General features: G+C 38.1%; 1 protein-coding gene across 21 annotated transcripts in view; it reads right to left on the bottom strand.

Moving 5' to 3' along the window:
- CEP295 (centrosomal protein 295) overlaps window positions 1–16769 on the bottom strand; it is a 69473-nt gene that overhangs the window by 20104 nt on the left and 32600 nt on the right. For 12 of the 21 annotated variants that reach the window (XM_008966392.5, XM_008966395.5, XM_008966393.5 and 9 more), the window contains 6 exons: window positions 14608–14745; window positions 13825–13922; window positions 10056–13560; window positions 7614–7791; window positions 7332–7475; window positions 3319–3471 (listed from right to left, as the gene is read on the bottom strand). In XM_008966392.5, the coding sequence (XP_008964640.4) occupies window positions 3319–3471; window positions 7332–7475; window positions 7614–7791; window positions 10056–13560; window positions 13825–13922; window positions 14608–14745 (4216 nt within the window). Of the gene's footprint in view, window positions 1–3318; window positions 3472–7331; window positions 7476–7613; window positions 7792–10055; window positions 13561–13824; window positions 13923–14607; window positions 14761–16769 lie in introns of all 21 variants that reach the window. The other 9 variants (XM_008966396.5, XM_055094764.2, XM_063608235.1 and 6 more) reach the window with 3 other exon arrangements.

Below are 16769 nucleotides of genomic sequence, written 5' to 3'. Positions count from 1 at the left end.
TGAAACACAAGGATGCCTGCTTTCACCACTGTTACTCAACATATTAATGGTACTTGAAGTCCTAGCTAGAGCAATCGCACAAGACAAGGAAATAAAGAGCATCCAAGTTGGAAAGGAAGAAGTCAAATTATCCTTTGATACGAGCTTATATCTGGAAAAAACCTAAAGACTCCACAAGAAAACTATTATAACTGATAAATTCAGTACGGTTGCAGGATACAAAATCAACATACAAAAACCAGTAGCATTTCTATATGCCAAAAGCAAATCACCTGAAAAGAAATCAAGAAAGTAATCCCATTTACAACAGCTACAAAGAAAATTAAATACCTAGGAATTAACCAAAGAAGTGAAAGATTTCTACAATGAAACTTGTAAAAGATTGATGGAAGAAATTAAAGAGGACACACAAAAAATGGAAAGATATTCCATGTTCCTGGATTGGAAGAATCTCAACATTATTAAAATGTCCATACTACCCAAAGCAATCTGCAGATTCAATGCAATCCCTATCAAAATACCAATGATATTCTTCATAGAAATAGAAAAAAAATCTTAAAATTTATATGGAACCACAAAAGACCCAGAATAGCCAAAGCTATCCTGAGCAAAAAGAACAAAACTGGAGGAATCTACCTAACTTCAAATTATACTACAGAGCAACAGTAATCAAAACAGCATGGTACTAGCATAAAAAGAGACACACACAGATCAATGGAACAGAATAGAGAACGCAGGAACAATTTCATACATTTACTGTGTACTCAGTTTTGAGAAAGGTGCCAAGAACGTACATGGGGGAATAGAGAGTCTCTTCAGTAAATGGTGCTGGGAAGACTGGATACCCACATATGGAAGAATAAAACTAGACCCTATCCCTCACCATATACAAAAATCAAACCAAAATGGATTAAAGATTTAAATCTAAGGCCTCAAATTTGAAACTACTAAAAGAAAACATTGGGGAAACCCTCCAGGTCACTGGTCTGGGCAAAGGATTTCTTGAGCAATACCCCACAAGTACAGGAAACCAAAGCAAAAATGGACAAATGGAATCACATCAAATTAAAAAGCTTTTGCAAAGCAAATGAAACAATCAATAAAGTGAAGAGACAACCAATAGGATGGGAGAAAATGTTTGTAATTACCCATCTGACAAGGGATTCATAACTAGAATATATAAGGAGCTCAAACAACTCTGTAGGAAAAAATCTAATTACCTGATTAAAAAATGGGCAAAAAATCCAAACAGACATTTCTCAGAAGAAATACAAATGGCAAACAGGCAAATGAAAAGGTGCTCAATCAACACCAGTGATCACTAGAGAAATGCTAATCAAAACTACTTTGAGATATCCTGCCAGTCCAGTTAAAATGGCTTTTATCTAAGACAGGTAATAATGAATGTTTTGCAAAGATGTGGTCAGAAGGGAACACCATTGGTGGGAATGTAAATCAGTACAACCACTATGAAGAGCAGTTTGGAGGTTCCTCAAAAAACTAAAAATATTGCTACCATATGATTCGGCAATCCTGCTGCTAGGTATATACTCAAAAGAAAGTAAATCAGTACACTGAGGAGATATCTGCACTCCCATGTTGACTGCAGCACTGTTCACAATAGCCAAGATTTGGAAGCAACCTAAGTGTCCATCAACAAACAAATGGATAAAAAAAAAGTGGCACGTATCACAATGGAGTACAATTCAGCCATAAAAAGGAACAAAATCATGTCATTTGCAATAACATGGATGGAACTGGAGGTTATTATGTTAAGTGAAATAAGCCAGGCACAGAAAGACAAACTTCACATGTTCTCACTTATTTGTGGGAACTCAAAATTAAGACAACTGAACTCATGGAGATAGAGAGTAGAACAAAGGTTATCAGAGGCTGGGAAGCATAGTTGGGGGTCGTTGGGGGAGTGGGGATGGTTAATGGGCACAAATAAGCAGTTAGATAGCAAAACAGGGTGACTATAGTGAATAATTTCTTTGTACATTTTGCAATAACTGAAACTATAATTGAATTGTTTGTAATAAAGTATAAATGCTTGAGGTGATGGATACCCCATTTACCATGATGTGAATATTACACATTGTATACCAGTATCAAACTATCCCATATACCCCATAAATAGATACACCTACTATGTAGCCACAAAAATTAAAAATTAAAAAAAGAATAATCTGTTTTATTTTAAAATGTCAAAAATTATAGCTCACTGAAAATTATATCCTTTACAGTTATTTTAATCCACAATTTAAAGAGGAGATGTTAAAGTCAATTTTTTAATAAACCCTCAAAAGAATATCCCTTTCCTTCATCTCTCATTCCACTCAACTATAGATACAAGTAAGGTATCTTGTATAGATACGAGTAAATTATCTTACTAGGTGTACAGCTAAAATAAAAATAAATCTGGCTATAAAATGTAACTTCTTTTTTTTTTTTTTTCAGATGGAGTCTTGGAGTCTCGCTCTGTCGCCCAGGCTGGAGTGCAGTGGCTTGATCTCGGCTCACTGCAAGCTCTACCTCCCAGGTTCACGCCATTCTCCTGCCTCCCTACAGGACTACAGGTGACCACCACTACACCTGGCCAATTTTTTGTATTTTTAGTAGAGACAGGGTTTCACGGTGTTAGCCGGATGGTCTCAATCTTCTGACCTCATGATCTGCCAGTCTTGGCCTCCCAAAGTGCTAGGATTACAGATGTGAGCCACTGCACCCGGCCAAAATGTAACTTCTTAAAAGATGCCTTACAACTAATAAAAAGTACTACAACTATACTTTGTAGGATCAGTACACAAATTATATATAAAATATCCTGTGCTATATATATATACATATATAAATTCAGAAGCGAGAAGATTAACATTGGCTGTCTTTGGGTGTTAGGATTAAGTGATTTAAATATTTTTCCTTCAAATTATCTTTATTTTCCAAATATTTAAAAATAAACATAAAACAGCTTATTTAGAATGCCCACAAATAGAATTTTTAAAATGTTTAACAGTATTTAATTAGATATGGATTGTTACAAATAGGCTTAAACATAAGATTTATGGATGCTGCCAATTGTATAAAACTCCTACCTTGATAAACTTCTTACTGGCTTTTAATAAAACAATTTAAAAGCAAAATTACTCATTTAACAACTGCATAGAACAATATAGTTAACAGTGCATCATAACGATTCCATTAACAGCAGTAACTAAGTTTATTTACCATTTTTCACCATTACAAATAACAAAATAATAAATATCTTTTGTCCACATATCCTTGTGCACACAATTCCACTTTCCATTTATTTCTCACCTGCTTCATCATAGTCATCACCACAGACATTCTCTTGGCCAACTGGTTGAAGACAACTAAATGGATCATGGGCCAGTGGGCTCCCAAAGAAACTTTGTTCTCGGCTTATTGAGACTCGCAGGGGGTCTCTGTCTTGATAAATACCTGGTTTACCTGGGGGGGGGGGAAATATTTCCACTTCAGTTTCTGGAACTATTAATAGCTAGAACTAAAGTGCCAATTTATATTATGGGTAGAAATCTAAGCTCTTAAAGACTTACTGTATATAGCAAGAAAATAATTCCTTACCTTTCACAGTCAAGCTTTTATATTATTTGTATTCAATTTTACTAAGCTTTTAATGATGCTGCTACCTCACCACATCAGATTATGCCTCAGTATTGACTAATCACAAAGAAAATTCATGGAGAATTTACCAGCCATTATAACATGCATTCATAATTTATATATAAAGTTCAAAAATAACCACAACTAATTTGTGGTATAGGAATCAAGATATGGTTTAGAAGACAGGGGATGATAACTGGGAAGGTAAAAGAGAAGTGTTTACTGGGTTCTCTAATGTTCCACTTCTTGACCTGGTGGTGTTTACATGGGTGTGATTATTACAGTGATAAACCACTGAAACAAACATGATTTGTGCACCTCTTTGAAGGTTATATTTTGATAAAGCATCCCCCCAAAAATTGGGAATTAAGGGCGCTAGGCACTACTACAAAAGGAATACATGCAGCAGGAAACTAAAAACAGAACATTTAAGACTATGTACTTGGAAGAGTTATCCCTCTCCTGAGATCCCTGTCCATCAACATCATCCCCAGAGGAAACTAAAGGTTTATTCTCTGGAGAAACCGAATCTGATACACTCTGGGGTCCAGGGGATCAGGCACAGAAAGGAGGCAAGAGTGGAAGGGGGTGACAGAATGCCATAAGGAAATCAGAGGGTGTTAAAGTCTGCATCCTCAATCCAGATCTCCTAGGTCTGGCTCAATAATATCAACAGCCAGGCTTATATCAAGCTTAGAAGGTATTTCTTTGAAGAAACTAAACTTCTCTCAAGGAATGGAACTACAGATACTAAGGTGAGCGTCCTCACTACAAAGCCATACTTTTTCCAATAAAGTCCAACAGCACATATGGCCCCTCATCCCAAGAGAACCTCCAATTGGCCTTTTAGCATCCCGTTCAAATATGAAGACATTAGAGGAAAGGTTCTAAAGTATAAGACAGAGACAACAAAAAAATGAAAGAACTAAAAAATATAAAAACCCAAACCAAAAAATCCACTATAAATATTTAAAGTAGACAACATTCTGCATCCATGAAACAATAGCAGGATGCTATAAAAAAAGAAAATAATCAGAGAAAAAGAGTAACCTTTTAGAAACTACAATTTGATCATCAAAAGTTCAAAAGAAAAGTCGGAACACAAAATTAAGAAAATTAGCCCACAAAACAAAACCCAAAGAAAAAGAAAGAGAAGAAAAAATGGAAAGATCAATATAGATCAGTATTTCTCAACCTTATTTTTATCATCCCTTAAGGAGTCGTTTTAGACTTTTCCTTTTTAAACTGCCTCTACCCCCGTTCAGTTTTAATAACCACAAATATACTGTATATCTATTTATGCATATTTGTGCTTTGTACATATAAATAGTAAAAGTTTTTTTTCACCTCCCCAAGAACCAATTTTTATCCCTCTGGGGGAAAAAACACCCTTGTTAAGAATGCATAGCATGGCCATACAACTTCCAACTAAAAGGTGTTCCACAAAAAGAGAAAATAGTACAAACTACATTATATTGAGAGGTATTTAACTGAAGTAGTAGAGAGTGGAAAGACAGACACTCTAAAAACTTTAAGCAAATTAAATAAATAAGACAATTTACTACATGAAAAAAGTTTAGAAAAATAAAATATAATAACATAATATACTAATGGACTCAGCAGCAAAAAAGGTCTATGTATCACCATAATGACAATTTAGCTTAATTTTTGCTTAAACCCACTGCAACTATGGAAGTAAATACAAGAAGAAATACTTAAAATACTTGAAAAGTAACTGCCTCTGGTGAGTGGTATTAAAGGGTGTGTAGGGGCAGGAAGAACTGCTGTTTTATGTTATACCTTTCAGCGCTATTTCCCTTTTTAAATTACTTGCATGTAATATGATGATAGAAGTATTACCCTAAGAAGTATGGTAAAGGCTATGATGAGACCAAGACTTCATGAGAAGGAAATCTGAATAAGTTTACCAAACAAATGACACTTACTAAGTCTTGAAGGGAGGAAGAGAAAGATCATGAGGGCCTGGTAGTTCACCTACCAGGGGTTTTGGCAGGGATTTTAGTTCACCTACCTAGGGGTCTTGACTTATTTAGACTTACTCCTAGACTTAAAAGAAACCACTGCAGTCTCAACCCCCTGGGATCAAGTGAGCCTCCTACCTCAGCCTCCCAAGTAGCTGAACACTACAGGCAAGCGCCACCAGATGGGGTTTCCCTGCATTACACCAGGCTGGTCTCGATCCTCCCATCTCAGCCTCCCAAAGTGCTGGGATTACAGGTGTGAGTCATTGCACCTAGCATACCTCCCTTAATTCTTTCAAACGCTCAGAAACACAGGTACAATATTTTATAGCTGGAGATCAAACGGCTAATATTAACATTACAGCTTTTTTTTTCAACTACTATACTAATGAGGATACAACTTCTAAGTACCTTTCTATTGGCAAAGCTAATGTTCCCCTTTAAAAAATAATTTATTTTGATAAATTTGATCGAGAAAATTATTTAGTGAATCTGAATTCTAAAAAAAATTATGAAATTCACATAAGACTATTTATTAAGAATTACAGAGATGGGGCCGGGCGCAGTGGCTCAAGATTATAATCCCAGCACTTTGGGAGGCCGAAGCAGGCAGATCACAAGGTCAGGAGATGGAGACCATCCTGGCGAACACGGTGAAATCCCGTCTCTACTAAAAATATAAAAAAATTAGCTGGGCTTGGTGGCGGGTGCCTCTAGTTCCAGCTCCTCGGGAGGCTGAGGCAGGAGAATGGCGTGAACCTGGGAGGCGGAGCTTGCAGTGAGCCGAGATTGCGCCACTGCACTCCAGCCTGGGCGACAGAGCGAGACTCTGTCTCAAAAAAAAAAAAAAAAAAAAGAATTACAGGGATGGGTGTTTTATTATTTTTTTCTGACACCTGGATGTAGAAAGTAGTACAGTGAATAAATATATCTGTTCTAATTGACCATAAAGCCAGGATTTAAGCATAATAATCCTATAAAAATATAAGAAAAGAACAGTGAAGGTAGGAAAGTAGAAAGTGACAAAGGAAAAGAGAAAAAAAAAAAACCTGAGTGTATCCTAAAAGAAACACATGTAGAAGGCAGACATGAAAGGAAACGGGGAGCAAGACTGTCAGAAGATGGAAAATCAAAAAATTTTTGTCTACAATAAGTTGTTTTCCCCATATACAAGATAAAGAAACTACATAGTCATAGTTATTACCAATGCCACATTTCCTTAAGTCCAAATTTTAAATACTGTTTAAATAAACCATTTTTTCCTTTTCATGAAAGTCAGTCTAGGTTTCTTTTTTTTTTTTCCATCTCCTTTTTCTGCTATAAGTTTAACAAAAAACATTTAGCACTCTGAAAAAATGTAGACCAGGTGCGGTAGCTCATGCCTGTAATCCTAGCACGTCGGGAGGCTGAAGCAGGCAGATCACCTGAGGTCAGCAGTTCAAGACCGGCCTGGCCAACATGGTGAAAGCCTGTCTCTACTAAAAATACAAAAATTAGCTGGGTGTGGTGGCGGGCGCCTGTAATCCCAGCTACTCGGGAGGCTGAGGCAGGAGATTTGCTTGAACCCAGAAGGCAGAGGTTTCAGTGAGCTGAGATCACACCATTGCATTCCAGCCTGGGCAACAGAGCAAGACTCCATCTAAAAAAAAAGTAGAAAACTGGCAAATTATTTAAAAATCTTGTTTTATCAAAGCATCTATTTACCTAGTATAGAAGTTCTGCCAATTGCTGGTGACTCTACTTCTTGTATAGCACTAAGTTCATGCTGGTTTAAGTCCAAACCACATTTGACTTTTGCTACAGGTGGCTTTGAGGATCTTCTCCCCAGATCTTTCTCCAGATGCTCACCTATTAAGTCAATGACAAAGTTGGATACAATACAAAATCTATTAACATACTTCTAACTTTTCTTCAACTAGCAAGCTACAGGGGACGAAAACAAGGAATAATCAGTGAAATAATTACAATCAAACACAATTATCTTACCACTTTGCTTGGCACTAGTATCTTCTGAAGCCAAATGATTATCATCAGAGTTGTTCCTATCTGCATGCCTAATATTTTCTTGATCATTTCCTGCTAGGTCTTGTGTATTAGGAAACCAATCTCTGAGCTGCCCCATCTTCTGGGTTTTTAAATCATTTTCAACTGTGGGCTTACTTGTCTGAAAAAGTGGAGATGAGGGTGGGGAAACACAAGTTGGGGGATCATGTGAAGAATTATTCATTAGATTTATATCTCCCTTCTTAAATTAGAACGTAAACCAAATAAATAGTTCCATCAATCACAAAATTTTATCTATATATAAAAAATAAGATATGCTTCTAATGCCAAAAGGATATTTCCATTGAAAATACAACCATTCGGCCAGGCGCGGTGGCTCACGCCTGCAATCCCAGCACTTTGGGAAGCCAAGGTGGGCAGGACACCTGAAGTCAGGAGTTCAAGACCAGTCTGGCCAACATGGTGAAACCCCGTCTCTACTAAAAATACAAAAATTGGCTGGGTGTGATTGTGCATGCCTGTAATCCTGGCTACTTAGGAGGCTGAGGCAGGAGAATCACTTGAACCTGGAAGGCAGAGGTTGCAGTGAGCCAAGATCGTGCCACTGCACTCCAGCCTGCAGCCTGGGCAGCAGAGCAAGATTTCGTCTCAAACAACAACAACAAAAACAACAACCATTCACAGCCTTGGACTTAAAAACTTAGCCTACAGCCAGGTGCAGTGGCTCACGCCTGTAATCCTAGCACTTTGGGAGGCCGAGTTGGGCAGATCATGATGTCAGGAGATTGAAACCAGCCTGGGCAACATGGCAAAACCCTGTCTCTACAAAAAATACAAAAATTAGCTGGGCATGGTGGTGCATGCCTGTAATCCCAGCTACCCGGGAGGCTGAGGCAGGAGAATCGCTTGAACCAGGGAATCAGAGGTTGCAGTGAGCCGAGATGACGCCACGGCACTCCAGCCTGGTGACAGAGCAAGACTCTGTCTCAAAAACAAACAAACAAACAAACAAAAAACAAACAAACAAAAAACATAGCCTCCATTGCATCTTTCCATAAGAGATTATATTTGAGTATTTCCCTCTGCTTTTCTTTTGCCATTACTTTTCCTTTAAATGACCAGTAAATCTCTTGACGTTAACTCTTCCTGAACCCAACTCAAGCTTCTTCTCGACATCAAAGGATTTGCAGAACTCTATTTAGACTAAATAATAAATTTAGGAAGTGGCCTTTCATTTATTTATTTTTTTGAGATAGGGTCTCCCTCATCGCCCAGGCTGGAGTACAGTGGCATAATATGGCTCACTGCAGCCTCAACCTCCTGGGCTCAAGTCATCCTCCCACCTAAGCCTCCAGAGTTGCTAGGACTAGAGGTACATGCTACCATGCCTGGCTAATTTTTGTATTTTTTGTAGAGACAGGGTTTCGCCATGTTGCCCAGGCTGATCTTGAACTCCTGGGCTCAGGAGATCCACCTGCCACGGCCTCTCAAAGTGCTGGGATTATAAGGCCTGAGTCACCATGTCCAGCAGAACTGGCCTTTTAAAATAAAACGGATACATTCAAATTTAGAACATACCCTTGTCTCCCAGATAGGGCAACTATGAATGAGTCACTGGGCCAGAGTCTTATGAACAATTCAGATAAAAGCAGCAGGTCCAGCTCTACATCAGCCTAAAATCATGCCCGTTTTACAACAAACCATAATAGTGTCACTTGAGAAAAAAGATGGTATTGATTTTGATTTGTATATAAATGTCAACAAAGAGCACAATGTCTGTTGCTGCATAAGAGAAATTCTGCTAACCAGTTATTTTTACAATTTAAATCTTATGGTAAGCTTAAAATCCATTAAAACAAAACTCTAAAATAAGAATCTACATTGTTTTGTGGTGTGTTTGCAGGTGAAATTAATTGAGCTTTGGGTCAGGTGTGGTGGCTCATACCTGTAATCCCAGCACTTTGTAATCCCAGCAACATGGCGAAACCCTGTCTCTATTAAAAAAAAAAAATACAAAATTTAGCCAGGCATGGTGGTACATGTCTGTAATCCCAGCTACTTGGGAGACTGAGGCACAAGAACCACTTAAACCCAGGAGGTAGGGGTTGCAGTGAGCCGACATGGTGCCACTCTACTCCAGCCTGAAAAACAGAGCGAGACCTTGTCTCAAAAAAAAAAAAAAAAGCAAAAACAAAAGAAAATTTAAAAAAATTAATTGGACTTCACGTAACTATTAACCTCATAAACACCATGTGGGTGGATCGATTTTTGTTTTAACTTCCACATCATTTAGGGTGAAAAATCAAAGCACAGTTAAGGTCAAACTACTTTTTCTCAATAACTGAAAACTTGTAATCCTAGTATTAAAAACTGATTTGGGTTTAAACTTCTAGTGTTTCATTATTATTCAGGTTTAAAACATACCTGACTGTCTTTAAAGAAATCCTTCAAAGTCTCTTCATGTTTCTGTATCTGCTGCTGCAATGCTGTTTGTCTCTGTACAAGCAATTTTTCTTGGGCTTTCTGGCTATAATGCAGAACTTCTCTTTGTAGATCCAACTGTTTCTGAAGTCCCAAGTTATCTTGCTGAGTTAAGACAGGCTGTGAAAAACTCAAAAGTCTATCTTGAAACCCTGGGATCACAGGATTACTTGTGGGGGCTGCATGTTCATTCTGGGATGAATACAATTCACAAGTGCTTTTAGGTTTAGCTTCTGCAAAAGGTAGTGGAATAAACGAATGCTCTGTTTCCTTGGGTAGAAACAAAGAGGGGATAGTATGCTCAGCAGATTCACTTTTGTTCAACTTTCTTTGTTTGTTTAAAGACAGTTCTTCCTGGGGTTTCTCATAAGAATACATCACTTCCCTTTGTGCATCCAATTGTGCTGTCATATTATCTTGCTGAGGCAGAATAGGCTGTGATAAACTCAAAAGTCTATCCTGTAATCTTGGAATCTCACAATGACTTGAGGGAAGAGTATCATTACTTTTGGTTGGGAAAGACTTCTGGGTTCTTTCAGAGTCAGCAACAGGCACCTGGGATACAAATGAAGAGGAGCAAACTTGTTCAGATGATACCCTTTTCTCCAATTCACTTAATCTTTGCAAAAGCAATTCTTCTTGGACTTCCTGTATAGATCGAATGGCTTTCTTCTGTGTATCTAACTGCTGTTGAAGTGCCTGCAAATCACCATGGTGAGACTGGATAAAATGCTCAGAAGATACCTTTTCCTCAAATTTACATGGTTTTGACAAAACCAATTCTTTCTGGGTTTTCTCAATAGAAGGAAGGAAATCTGTCTGTGCATGCAAGTGTTCTTCAAGTGCAATCAAATTATCTTGTTGAGGTAAAACAAGATGTGATAAACCCAACAGCCCATCAGGCAATGTTGGTATCTCTGAGTGACCTGAGGATACTATATTATCACTGTTAATTGAACATGGTTCTTGGTTTCTTTCAGATTCAGTAAGAGGTAATGAGGCGAATGAATGCTGTGGTACTAGGGGTAAGTTAGAGGTGTCAACCTGCTCGGGAGATATTCTTCCCTCCCATTCACTCTGATGTAAAAGTAATTCTTCCCGAGCTTCTTGTCTAGCTAGAATGATGGCTTCTCTCTGTGTAGCTAACTGTTCTTGAAGTGCCTTCAAATTATCTTGTTGAGGCTGGATAAGTTGCGATATCCTCAAAAGCCTATCCTGCAATTGTGGGATCTGAAGGTGGCTTGAAAAAATTTTACTTTCACTCTCTGTAAAAAGAGGTTCCAGGATTGTGCCAGACTCAGCTGAAGCTAACGAAGTAAATGAAAGCTGTACCAACTGGGGTATGAATGAAGATGAGCCAGTTTGTTCAGAAGACATATTTTCTTGGGTTTTCTGGCTGATATGAAAGGCTTCTTTCTCAGTGTCTAGCCATGCTTGGTGTTCCTCCAAATTATCTTGTAGAGGTAGCATATGTTGTGAAACTCTCAAAAGTCTTTCCTGACATCTTGGGATCTTAGGATGGCTTAAGGGAATGGTACTGTCACTCTTGATTGATATACATTCCTGGAATCCCTCAGATTCATCCACCTGGGAAAGGGATGAGGAGGTGCCAGTCTGTTCAGAAGAAATTCTTTTCTCCAATTCACTTTCTGTGTGTACAAATTCCTGAGTTCCTTCTTTAGCACCAAGTATTACTCTTTGTATTTGTGACTGTTCTTGGAGTATTGTCAAATTTTCTTGCTGTGCCAGGCTATGCTGTGGAAAACTAAGAGACTTATCCTGAAATGTTGGGATTATCAAACGACAGGAGGGACCTACATTCTCCTTCTCAGATAAATAAAGCTCCTGAATTCTCCTAGGCTCAGCTTTAGCAGAAGCTTGTGAAGCAACTGAATGCTGAACAACCACTGGTGAGGATGAAGAGCTCACCAGCCCAGACTTACTGTCCCCCAAATCTCTTTGTCTATGTAAAAGTAATTCCACCTGAGCTTCATGCCTAGCCTGAAGAGTATCCCTCTGTTTAGTCAACTGTTCTTGGAGCAACTTCAAACTATCATGTAGAGGTAGGAACTGCTGTAGGAAACTCAAAGACCCATCCTGAGATATGGGGATGTCAGATTGGCATGAAACAAGTCCTTTCTTGCTCTTAGATGAATGTTGCTCCTGTATTTTTCCAGATTTTGTATCAGCAGATGGTAGTGAAGTAAATGTATGCTGAGCTACCTGAAATGGGAAAGAGGGCTCAGCCTGTTCAGAACATACTCTTCTATCCAATTCACTCTGTTTATGTACATACAATACTTCCTGGGCTTCTCGCCTAGCCTGAAGGCTATCCTTCTGAATATTCAACTGCTCTTGGAGAAATTTAAAATTATTTTGCTGTGATAGGATAGGCTGTGAAAGACTCAAACGCTTATCCTGAAGTTGTGAGATCACATGATGGTCTGAGGAAACTGCAGTATTATTCTTGGTTGGTGAAGATTCCTGGATTCTCCCCAAATCTGCTTTGGCAGAAGGCAATAAAGCAGATGAATCTGGAGTTACCAAGGGAAGGAATACCGAGAGGCCCATTTGCTGTTCCAATTCTTTCTGTTTGCACAAAAGTAACTGTTCCTGAGCTTCCTGTCTTGCCTGAAGAACTTTCTTCTGTAGGTCTAACTGTTCTTGGAGGGCCTTCATATTACCTTGCTGGGCTGTGATATTCTCTGACGGCAGCAAAGGCCTATCATGCATTTGGCTGATTATAGAATGGCTTGTGGAAACTGTACTTTTGCTCATGGCTGAAAAGGGTTCTTGAATTTTTCCTGACTCAACTTTAACAGGCAGAGAACTAAAAGAATGCTGAGGTACCAGTGGTACAAATGAAGAAGGTTCAGTTAAATGGTAAGATATATTTTCACTATTCTCTGAGAACAATTGTTGGGATTCTAAACTTTGAAAAGTTGTTGCCCTAAATGTTTCAGATATTTTTCTAGCATCCTGTGATATTAGCTGCCTGTCATGTGACAAAGCCCTTGAAAGTGTCTCAGAATCTTTGGGGACCAATTTATAGTCTCTCTGTTGTGTTTCAGTCTGAGAGAATTGCCTTAGATGTTCTTGTGATTCTAAAGCTTGATTGGTTAAAATATCTGAAGTGCGTAATGTTTCTGTTGTTTCCACCTGTCTTTGTGGAAAGTGATTTTGTCTCGCTACCTGAAAATGATCTTGTTCTAATTTGGAGGTCTGTATAGGTTGTATGGGTTGGTATTTGTTAGGACTCAACTTGAGTCTCTGACCTTGATCCCAATGCTCTGATATAGCAGTCGGTCTCTCAGATTTCCATGATGGCACTGATATAACAGAATCAGTTATCAATGATGGAGCTGACACCGATGGGCACCTTCCTTTTAACATAGTTTGATATTCAAGTAATCGTTTCCTGGCTGTTTCAACAGACTGCCTGTGTAACCTACCAAAGACAAAAGCAAACAATTATTGTTTTTTAATGAAAAATAAAAAGCCCCATGTCTATACATTAAATTTAACAAACAGCAATCTAGGGTTGGCAATACTCATGGTGAAAAGAAATTACACTCACATTGTCCTTTAAGAATGGCAGTTCTAAATGCCATAATTCTAAGGAAATCCAAATTAGATCCTCATATAAATGAAACAATAAATCCTAAAAATGTAGCCACATACGATCACATATAAATTATACCCTAGCTAATACCTGTTTTGTTGTAAAAGCTGATGTTGATAGTTACGAATCATCTGCCTATGACTATCTTCATCAGAAATTACAGGGCATGATGCTGGAGCAATGCCAACCTAATAAAAGACAAAGTTACTAATTAAAAAGCAAATTTAGAAGTAAGTATTGAAGTATTTTTACATACAGTTCTATAATTGTAAACTTCCATACAGCTTTATTTTTTATAAAATGACTGGCATTTCCATTAGTAAGAAATGAACTAATCTGTCATTCTCCTTTAGTGCGGGTCCAAAAGCTCAACATACGCATTACCTACAAACCATGGTCGTATCTATTAGTATCCTATAGAAACTGAAAGATGAAAGCCGTAACTGATGCAAATTTATTCATATATACATACATTATATCAAAAAAAGACCAAATAAGAATTACAAAGGCATTCTACTTTTATTATTATTATTTTTTTGAGATGGAATCTCACTCTGCAACCTCCACCTCCCAGGTTCAAGCGATTCTCCTGCCTCAACCTCCGGAGTAGCTGGGATTACAGGCACGTGCCACCATGCCCAGCTAATTTTTGTATTTTTAGTAGAGATGGGGTTTCACCACATTGGCCAGGCTGGTCTCGAACTCCTGACCTGAAGTGATCTGCCTGTCTCGGCCACCCAAAGTGCTGAGATTACAGGCATGAGCCACTGCGCCCAGCCATCCATTTTACTTTTCTAAACGCTACAAGTGCTCATATTTTCTCGCCCCCCTCACCAAATGATTTATGTAGTGATGAGATTTTCTGCATCCTACCCCAGTCGGTTGAGTTTTTTTTCTTTTTTCTTCTTCCAGCTGAGCCCTGAAGCAGTCAGTTTCTAATCTTAATTTCTGCTGTTCAATTTGTTCAAGTAATTCCAATTGCTTTTGCTTCTGCTCTTCTATTTCCATTATCTAGGTAACAAAATACTATTGATCTATTAACAACAAACTCATACAAAGGCAAAGATAACACACGTTCCATTTAAAAGAAATTAGGTTTCTTCACCAAGGGTACCAATTTTCAAAGAAGTAAGTGGTGATGCTTTATCTCTGTTGTTATCACTGACAGACTGAGGATGGGAGTAAAAGATGGGAAATGGGAAAAAAAGGGATAGAAGTAAAAAAAGGCAGAAGGAAAAGAAAGAATAAATACATTAACTATTTCTACTTTCTGAGAGCACAGTGAAACCCTGATCACCACTGAAGAACTACCTTGAAGTAGCAAATGATGTACAGCCAAATTCTATGTTCACACATTTAATAGTATAAATAATGACTAAAGAAATTAAATATCAAGGCCTCCTAAAATACTTTGACTTCTTAACCATACTCATTAAGAGGGATAGTTATCTAGAAGCAATGAACAACATTCTGTGTCTTTTTTGTCAGGCATGGAACAGAAGAAAATGGCAGAAAGATAACACATAAACTCTAATACTATACAAGCACACTCACACTCTAAGTAATATGAACATGTTTGAGTAACTATGAGTTTCATGAGGACAAAACTAGACTGCCAAATCCAGCACCTTAGTCCCCTCCTATCTGCAATTTAGCTTTTGTGGTTTAATTACTCAGGGTCAACAGCAGCCAGAAAATCTTAAATAGAAAATTCCAGAAATAATTCATAAGTTTTAAATTATGCACTATTCTAAGTAGTGTGATGAAATCTTGCACTGTCCTACTCTGTACTGCTGAAAACATCAATAATCTCTTTGTCCAGCATATCCATGCTGTAAACTGGACCAGGCCATTTGTTACTTAGTAGCCATCTTGGTTACAAAAACTTGCCTGTTGCAGCATCACAGTGCTTGTGTTCAAATAACCCTTATTTAACTTCATAGTGGCTCCACAGCATAAGAGTAGTAATGCTGGCAATTTTGATATGTCAAAGAGAGGCTGTAAAGTGCTTCCTTTTAGTGAAAAGCTGGAAGTTCTCAATAAGGAAAGAAAAAAAATTATACGCTGATTGCTAAGATCTATGGTAAAAGTAAATCTTCTATCAGTGGAATTATAAAGAAGGAAAAATAAATTCACCCATAGTATATGCAGGAATCAATATTATCCACAGTTTGGTACTATCAAGCATCCACGAGGGGTCCTGGAACATATACACTGTGGATAAGCAGGGACTACTCTACAGTCCCTGATAAACAGACAAGTATTTACTGAATAAGTAAAAAAAGGAATGCACGTTGTTTTCTTATATAAAGAGCAGCACTTCTACTAGAGATAATGAACAATGATCTTGTTTTCAAAATAAAAAATGTTTTGACCTGATTCTTTACCTATTCCTAGTTAGGCAACAGTGGCTTCAACGGAGTTCCCAGACAGTTCCTCTTCCTTACTTTCCCTTACTCATAGGAGCCCCTGAATTTAGACTGTTTACAGTTCTGTAGTACATCTACAACTGTACTGTCCATAGAGTGGTTACTAGCTTTATGTGACTACTTAAATTTAATTAAAATTAAATAAAACTTAAAATTTAGTTCCTCAGTTACACTAACTATTTTATTCAACAGCCCATGTGGCTAACAGGTACATACTGTACATAGATATAAAACATTTCCATCATCACAGAAAGTGCTACTGAACAATACTGTTCTAGACTATTGATGAGAAATTTTTCTTTTTTTCTTGAGATAGTTTCGCTCTTGTCGCCCAGGCGAATGCAGTGGCACAATCTTGGCTGACTGCAACCTCCACCTCTTGGGTTCAAGCGATTCTCCTGTCTCAGCCTTCTGAGTAGCTGGAATTGCGGGTGCGCACCACCACGCCCAGATACTTTTTGTATTTTTAGTAGAGATGGGATTTCACCATGTTGGCCAGGCTGGTCTCAAACTCCTGACCTCAGGTGATCCACCCGCCTAAGCCTCCCAAAGTACTGGGATGACAGGTATGAGCCACTGCGCCTGGCCTGAGAAAGTATTTATCTG

This window comes from Pan paniscus, chromosome 9, assembly GCF_029289425.2.
Source record: "Pan paniscus chromosome 9, NHGRI_mPanPan1-v2.0_pri, whole genome shotgun sequence".
Lineage (NCBI taxonomy): Eukaryota > Metazoa > Chordata > Mammalia > Primates > Hominidae > Pan > Pan paniscus.
Note: the sequence above shows the minus strand (reverse complement) of the source record. Positions and strands in the feature narration are given on the sequence as shown.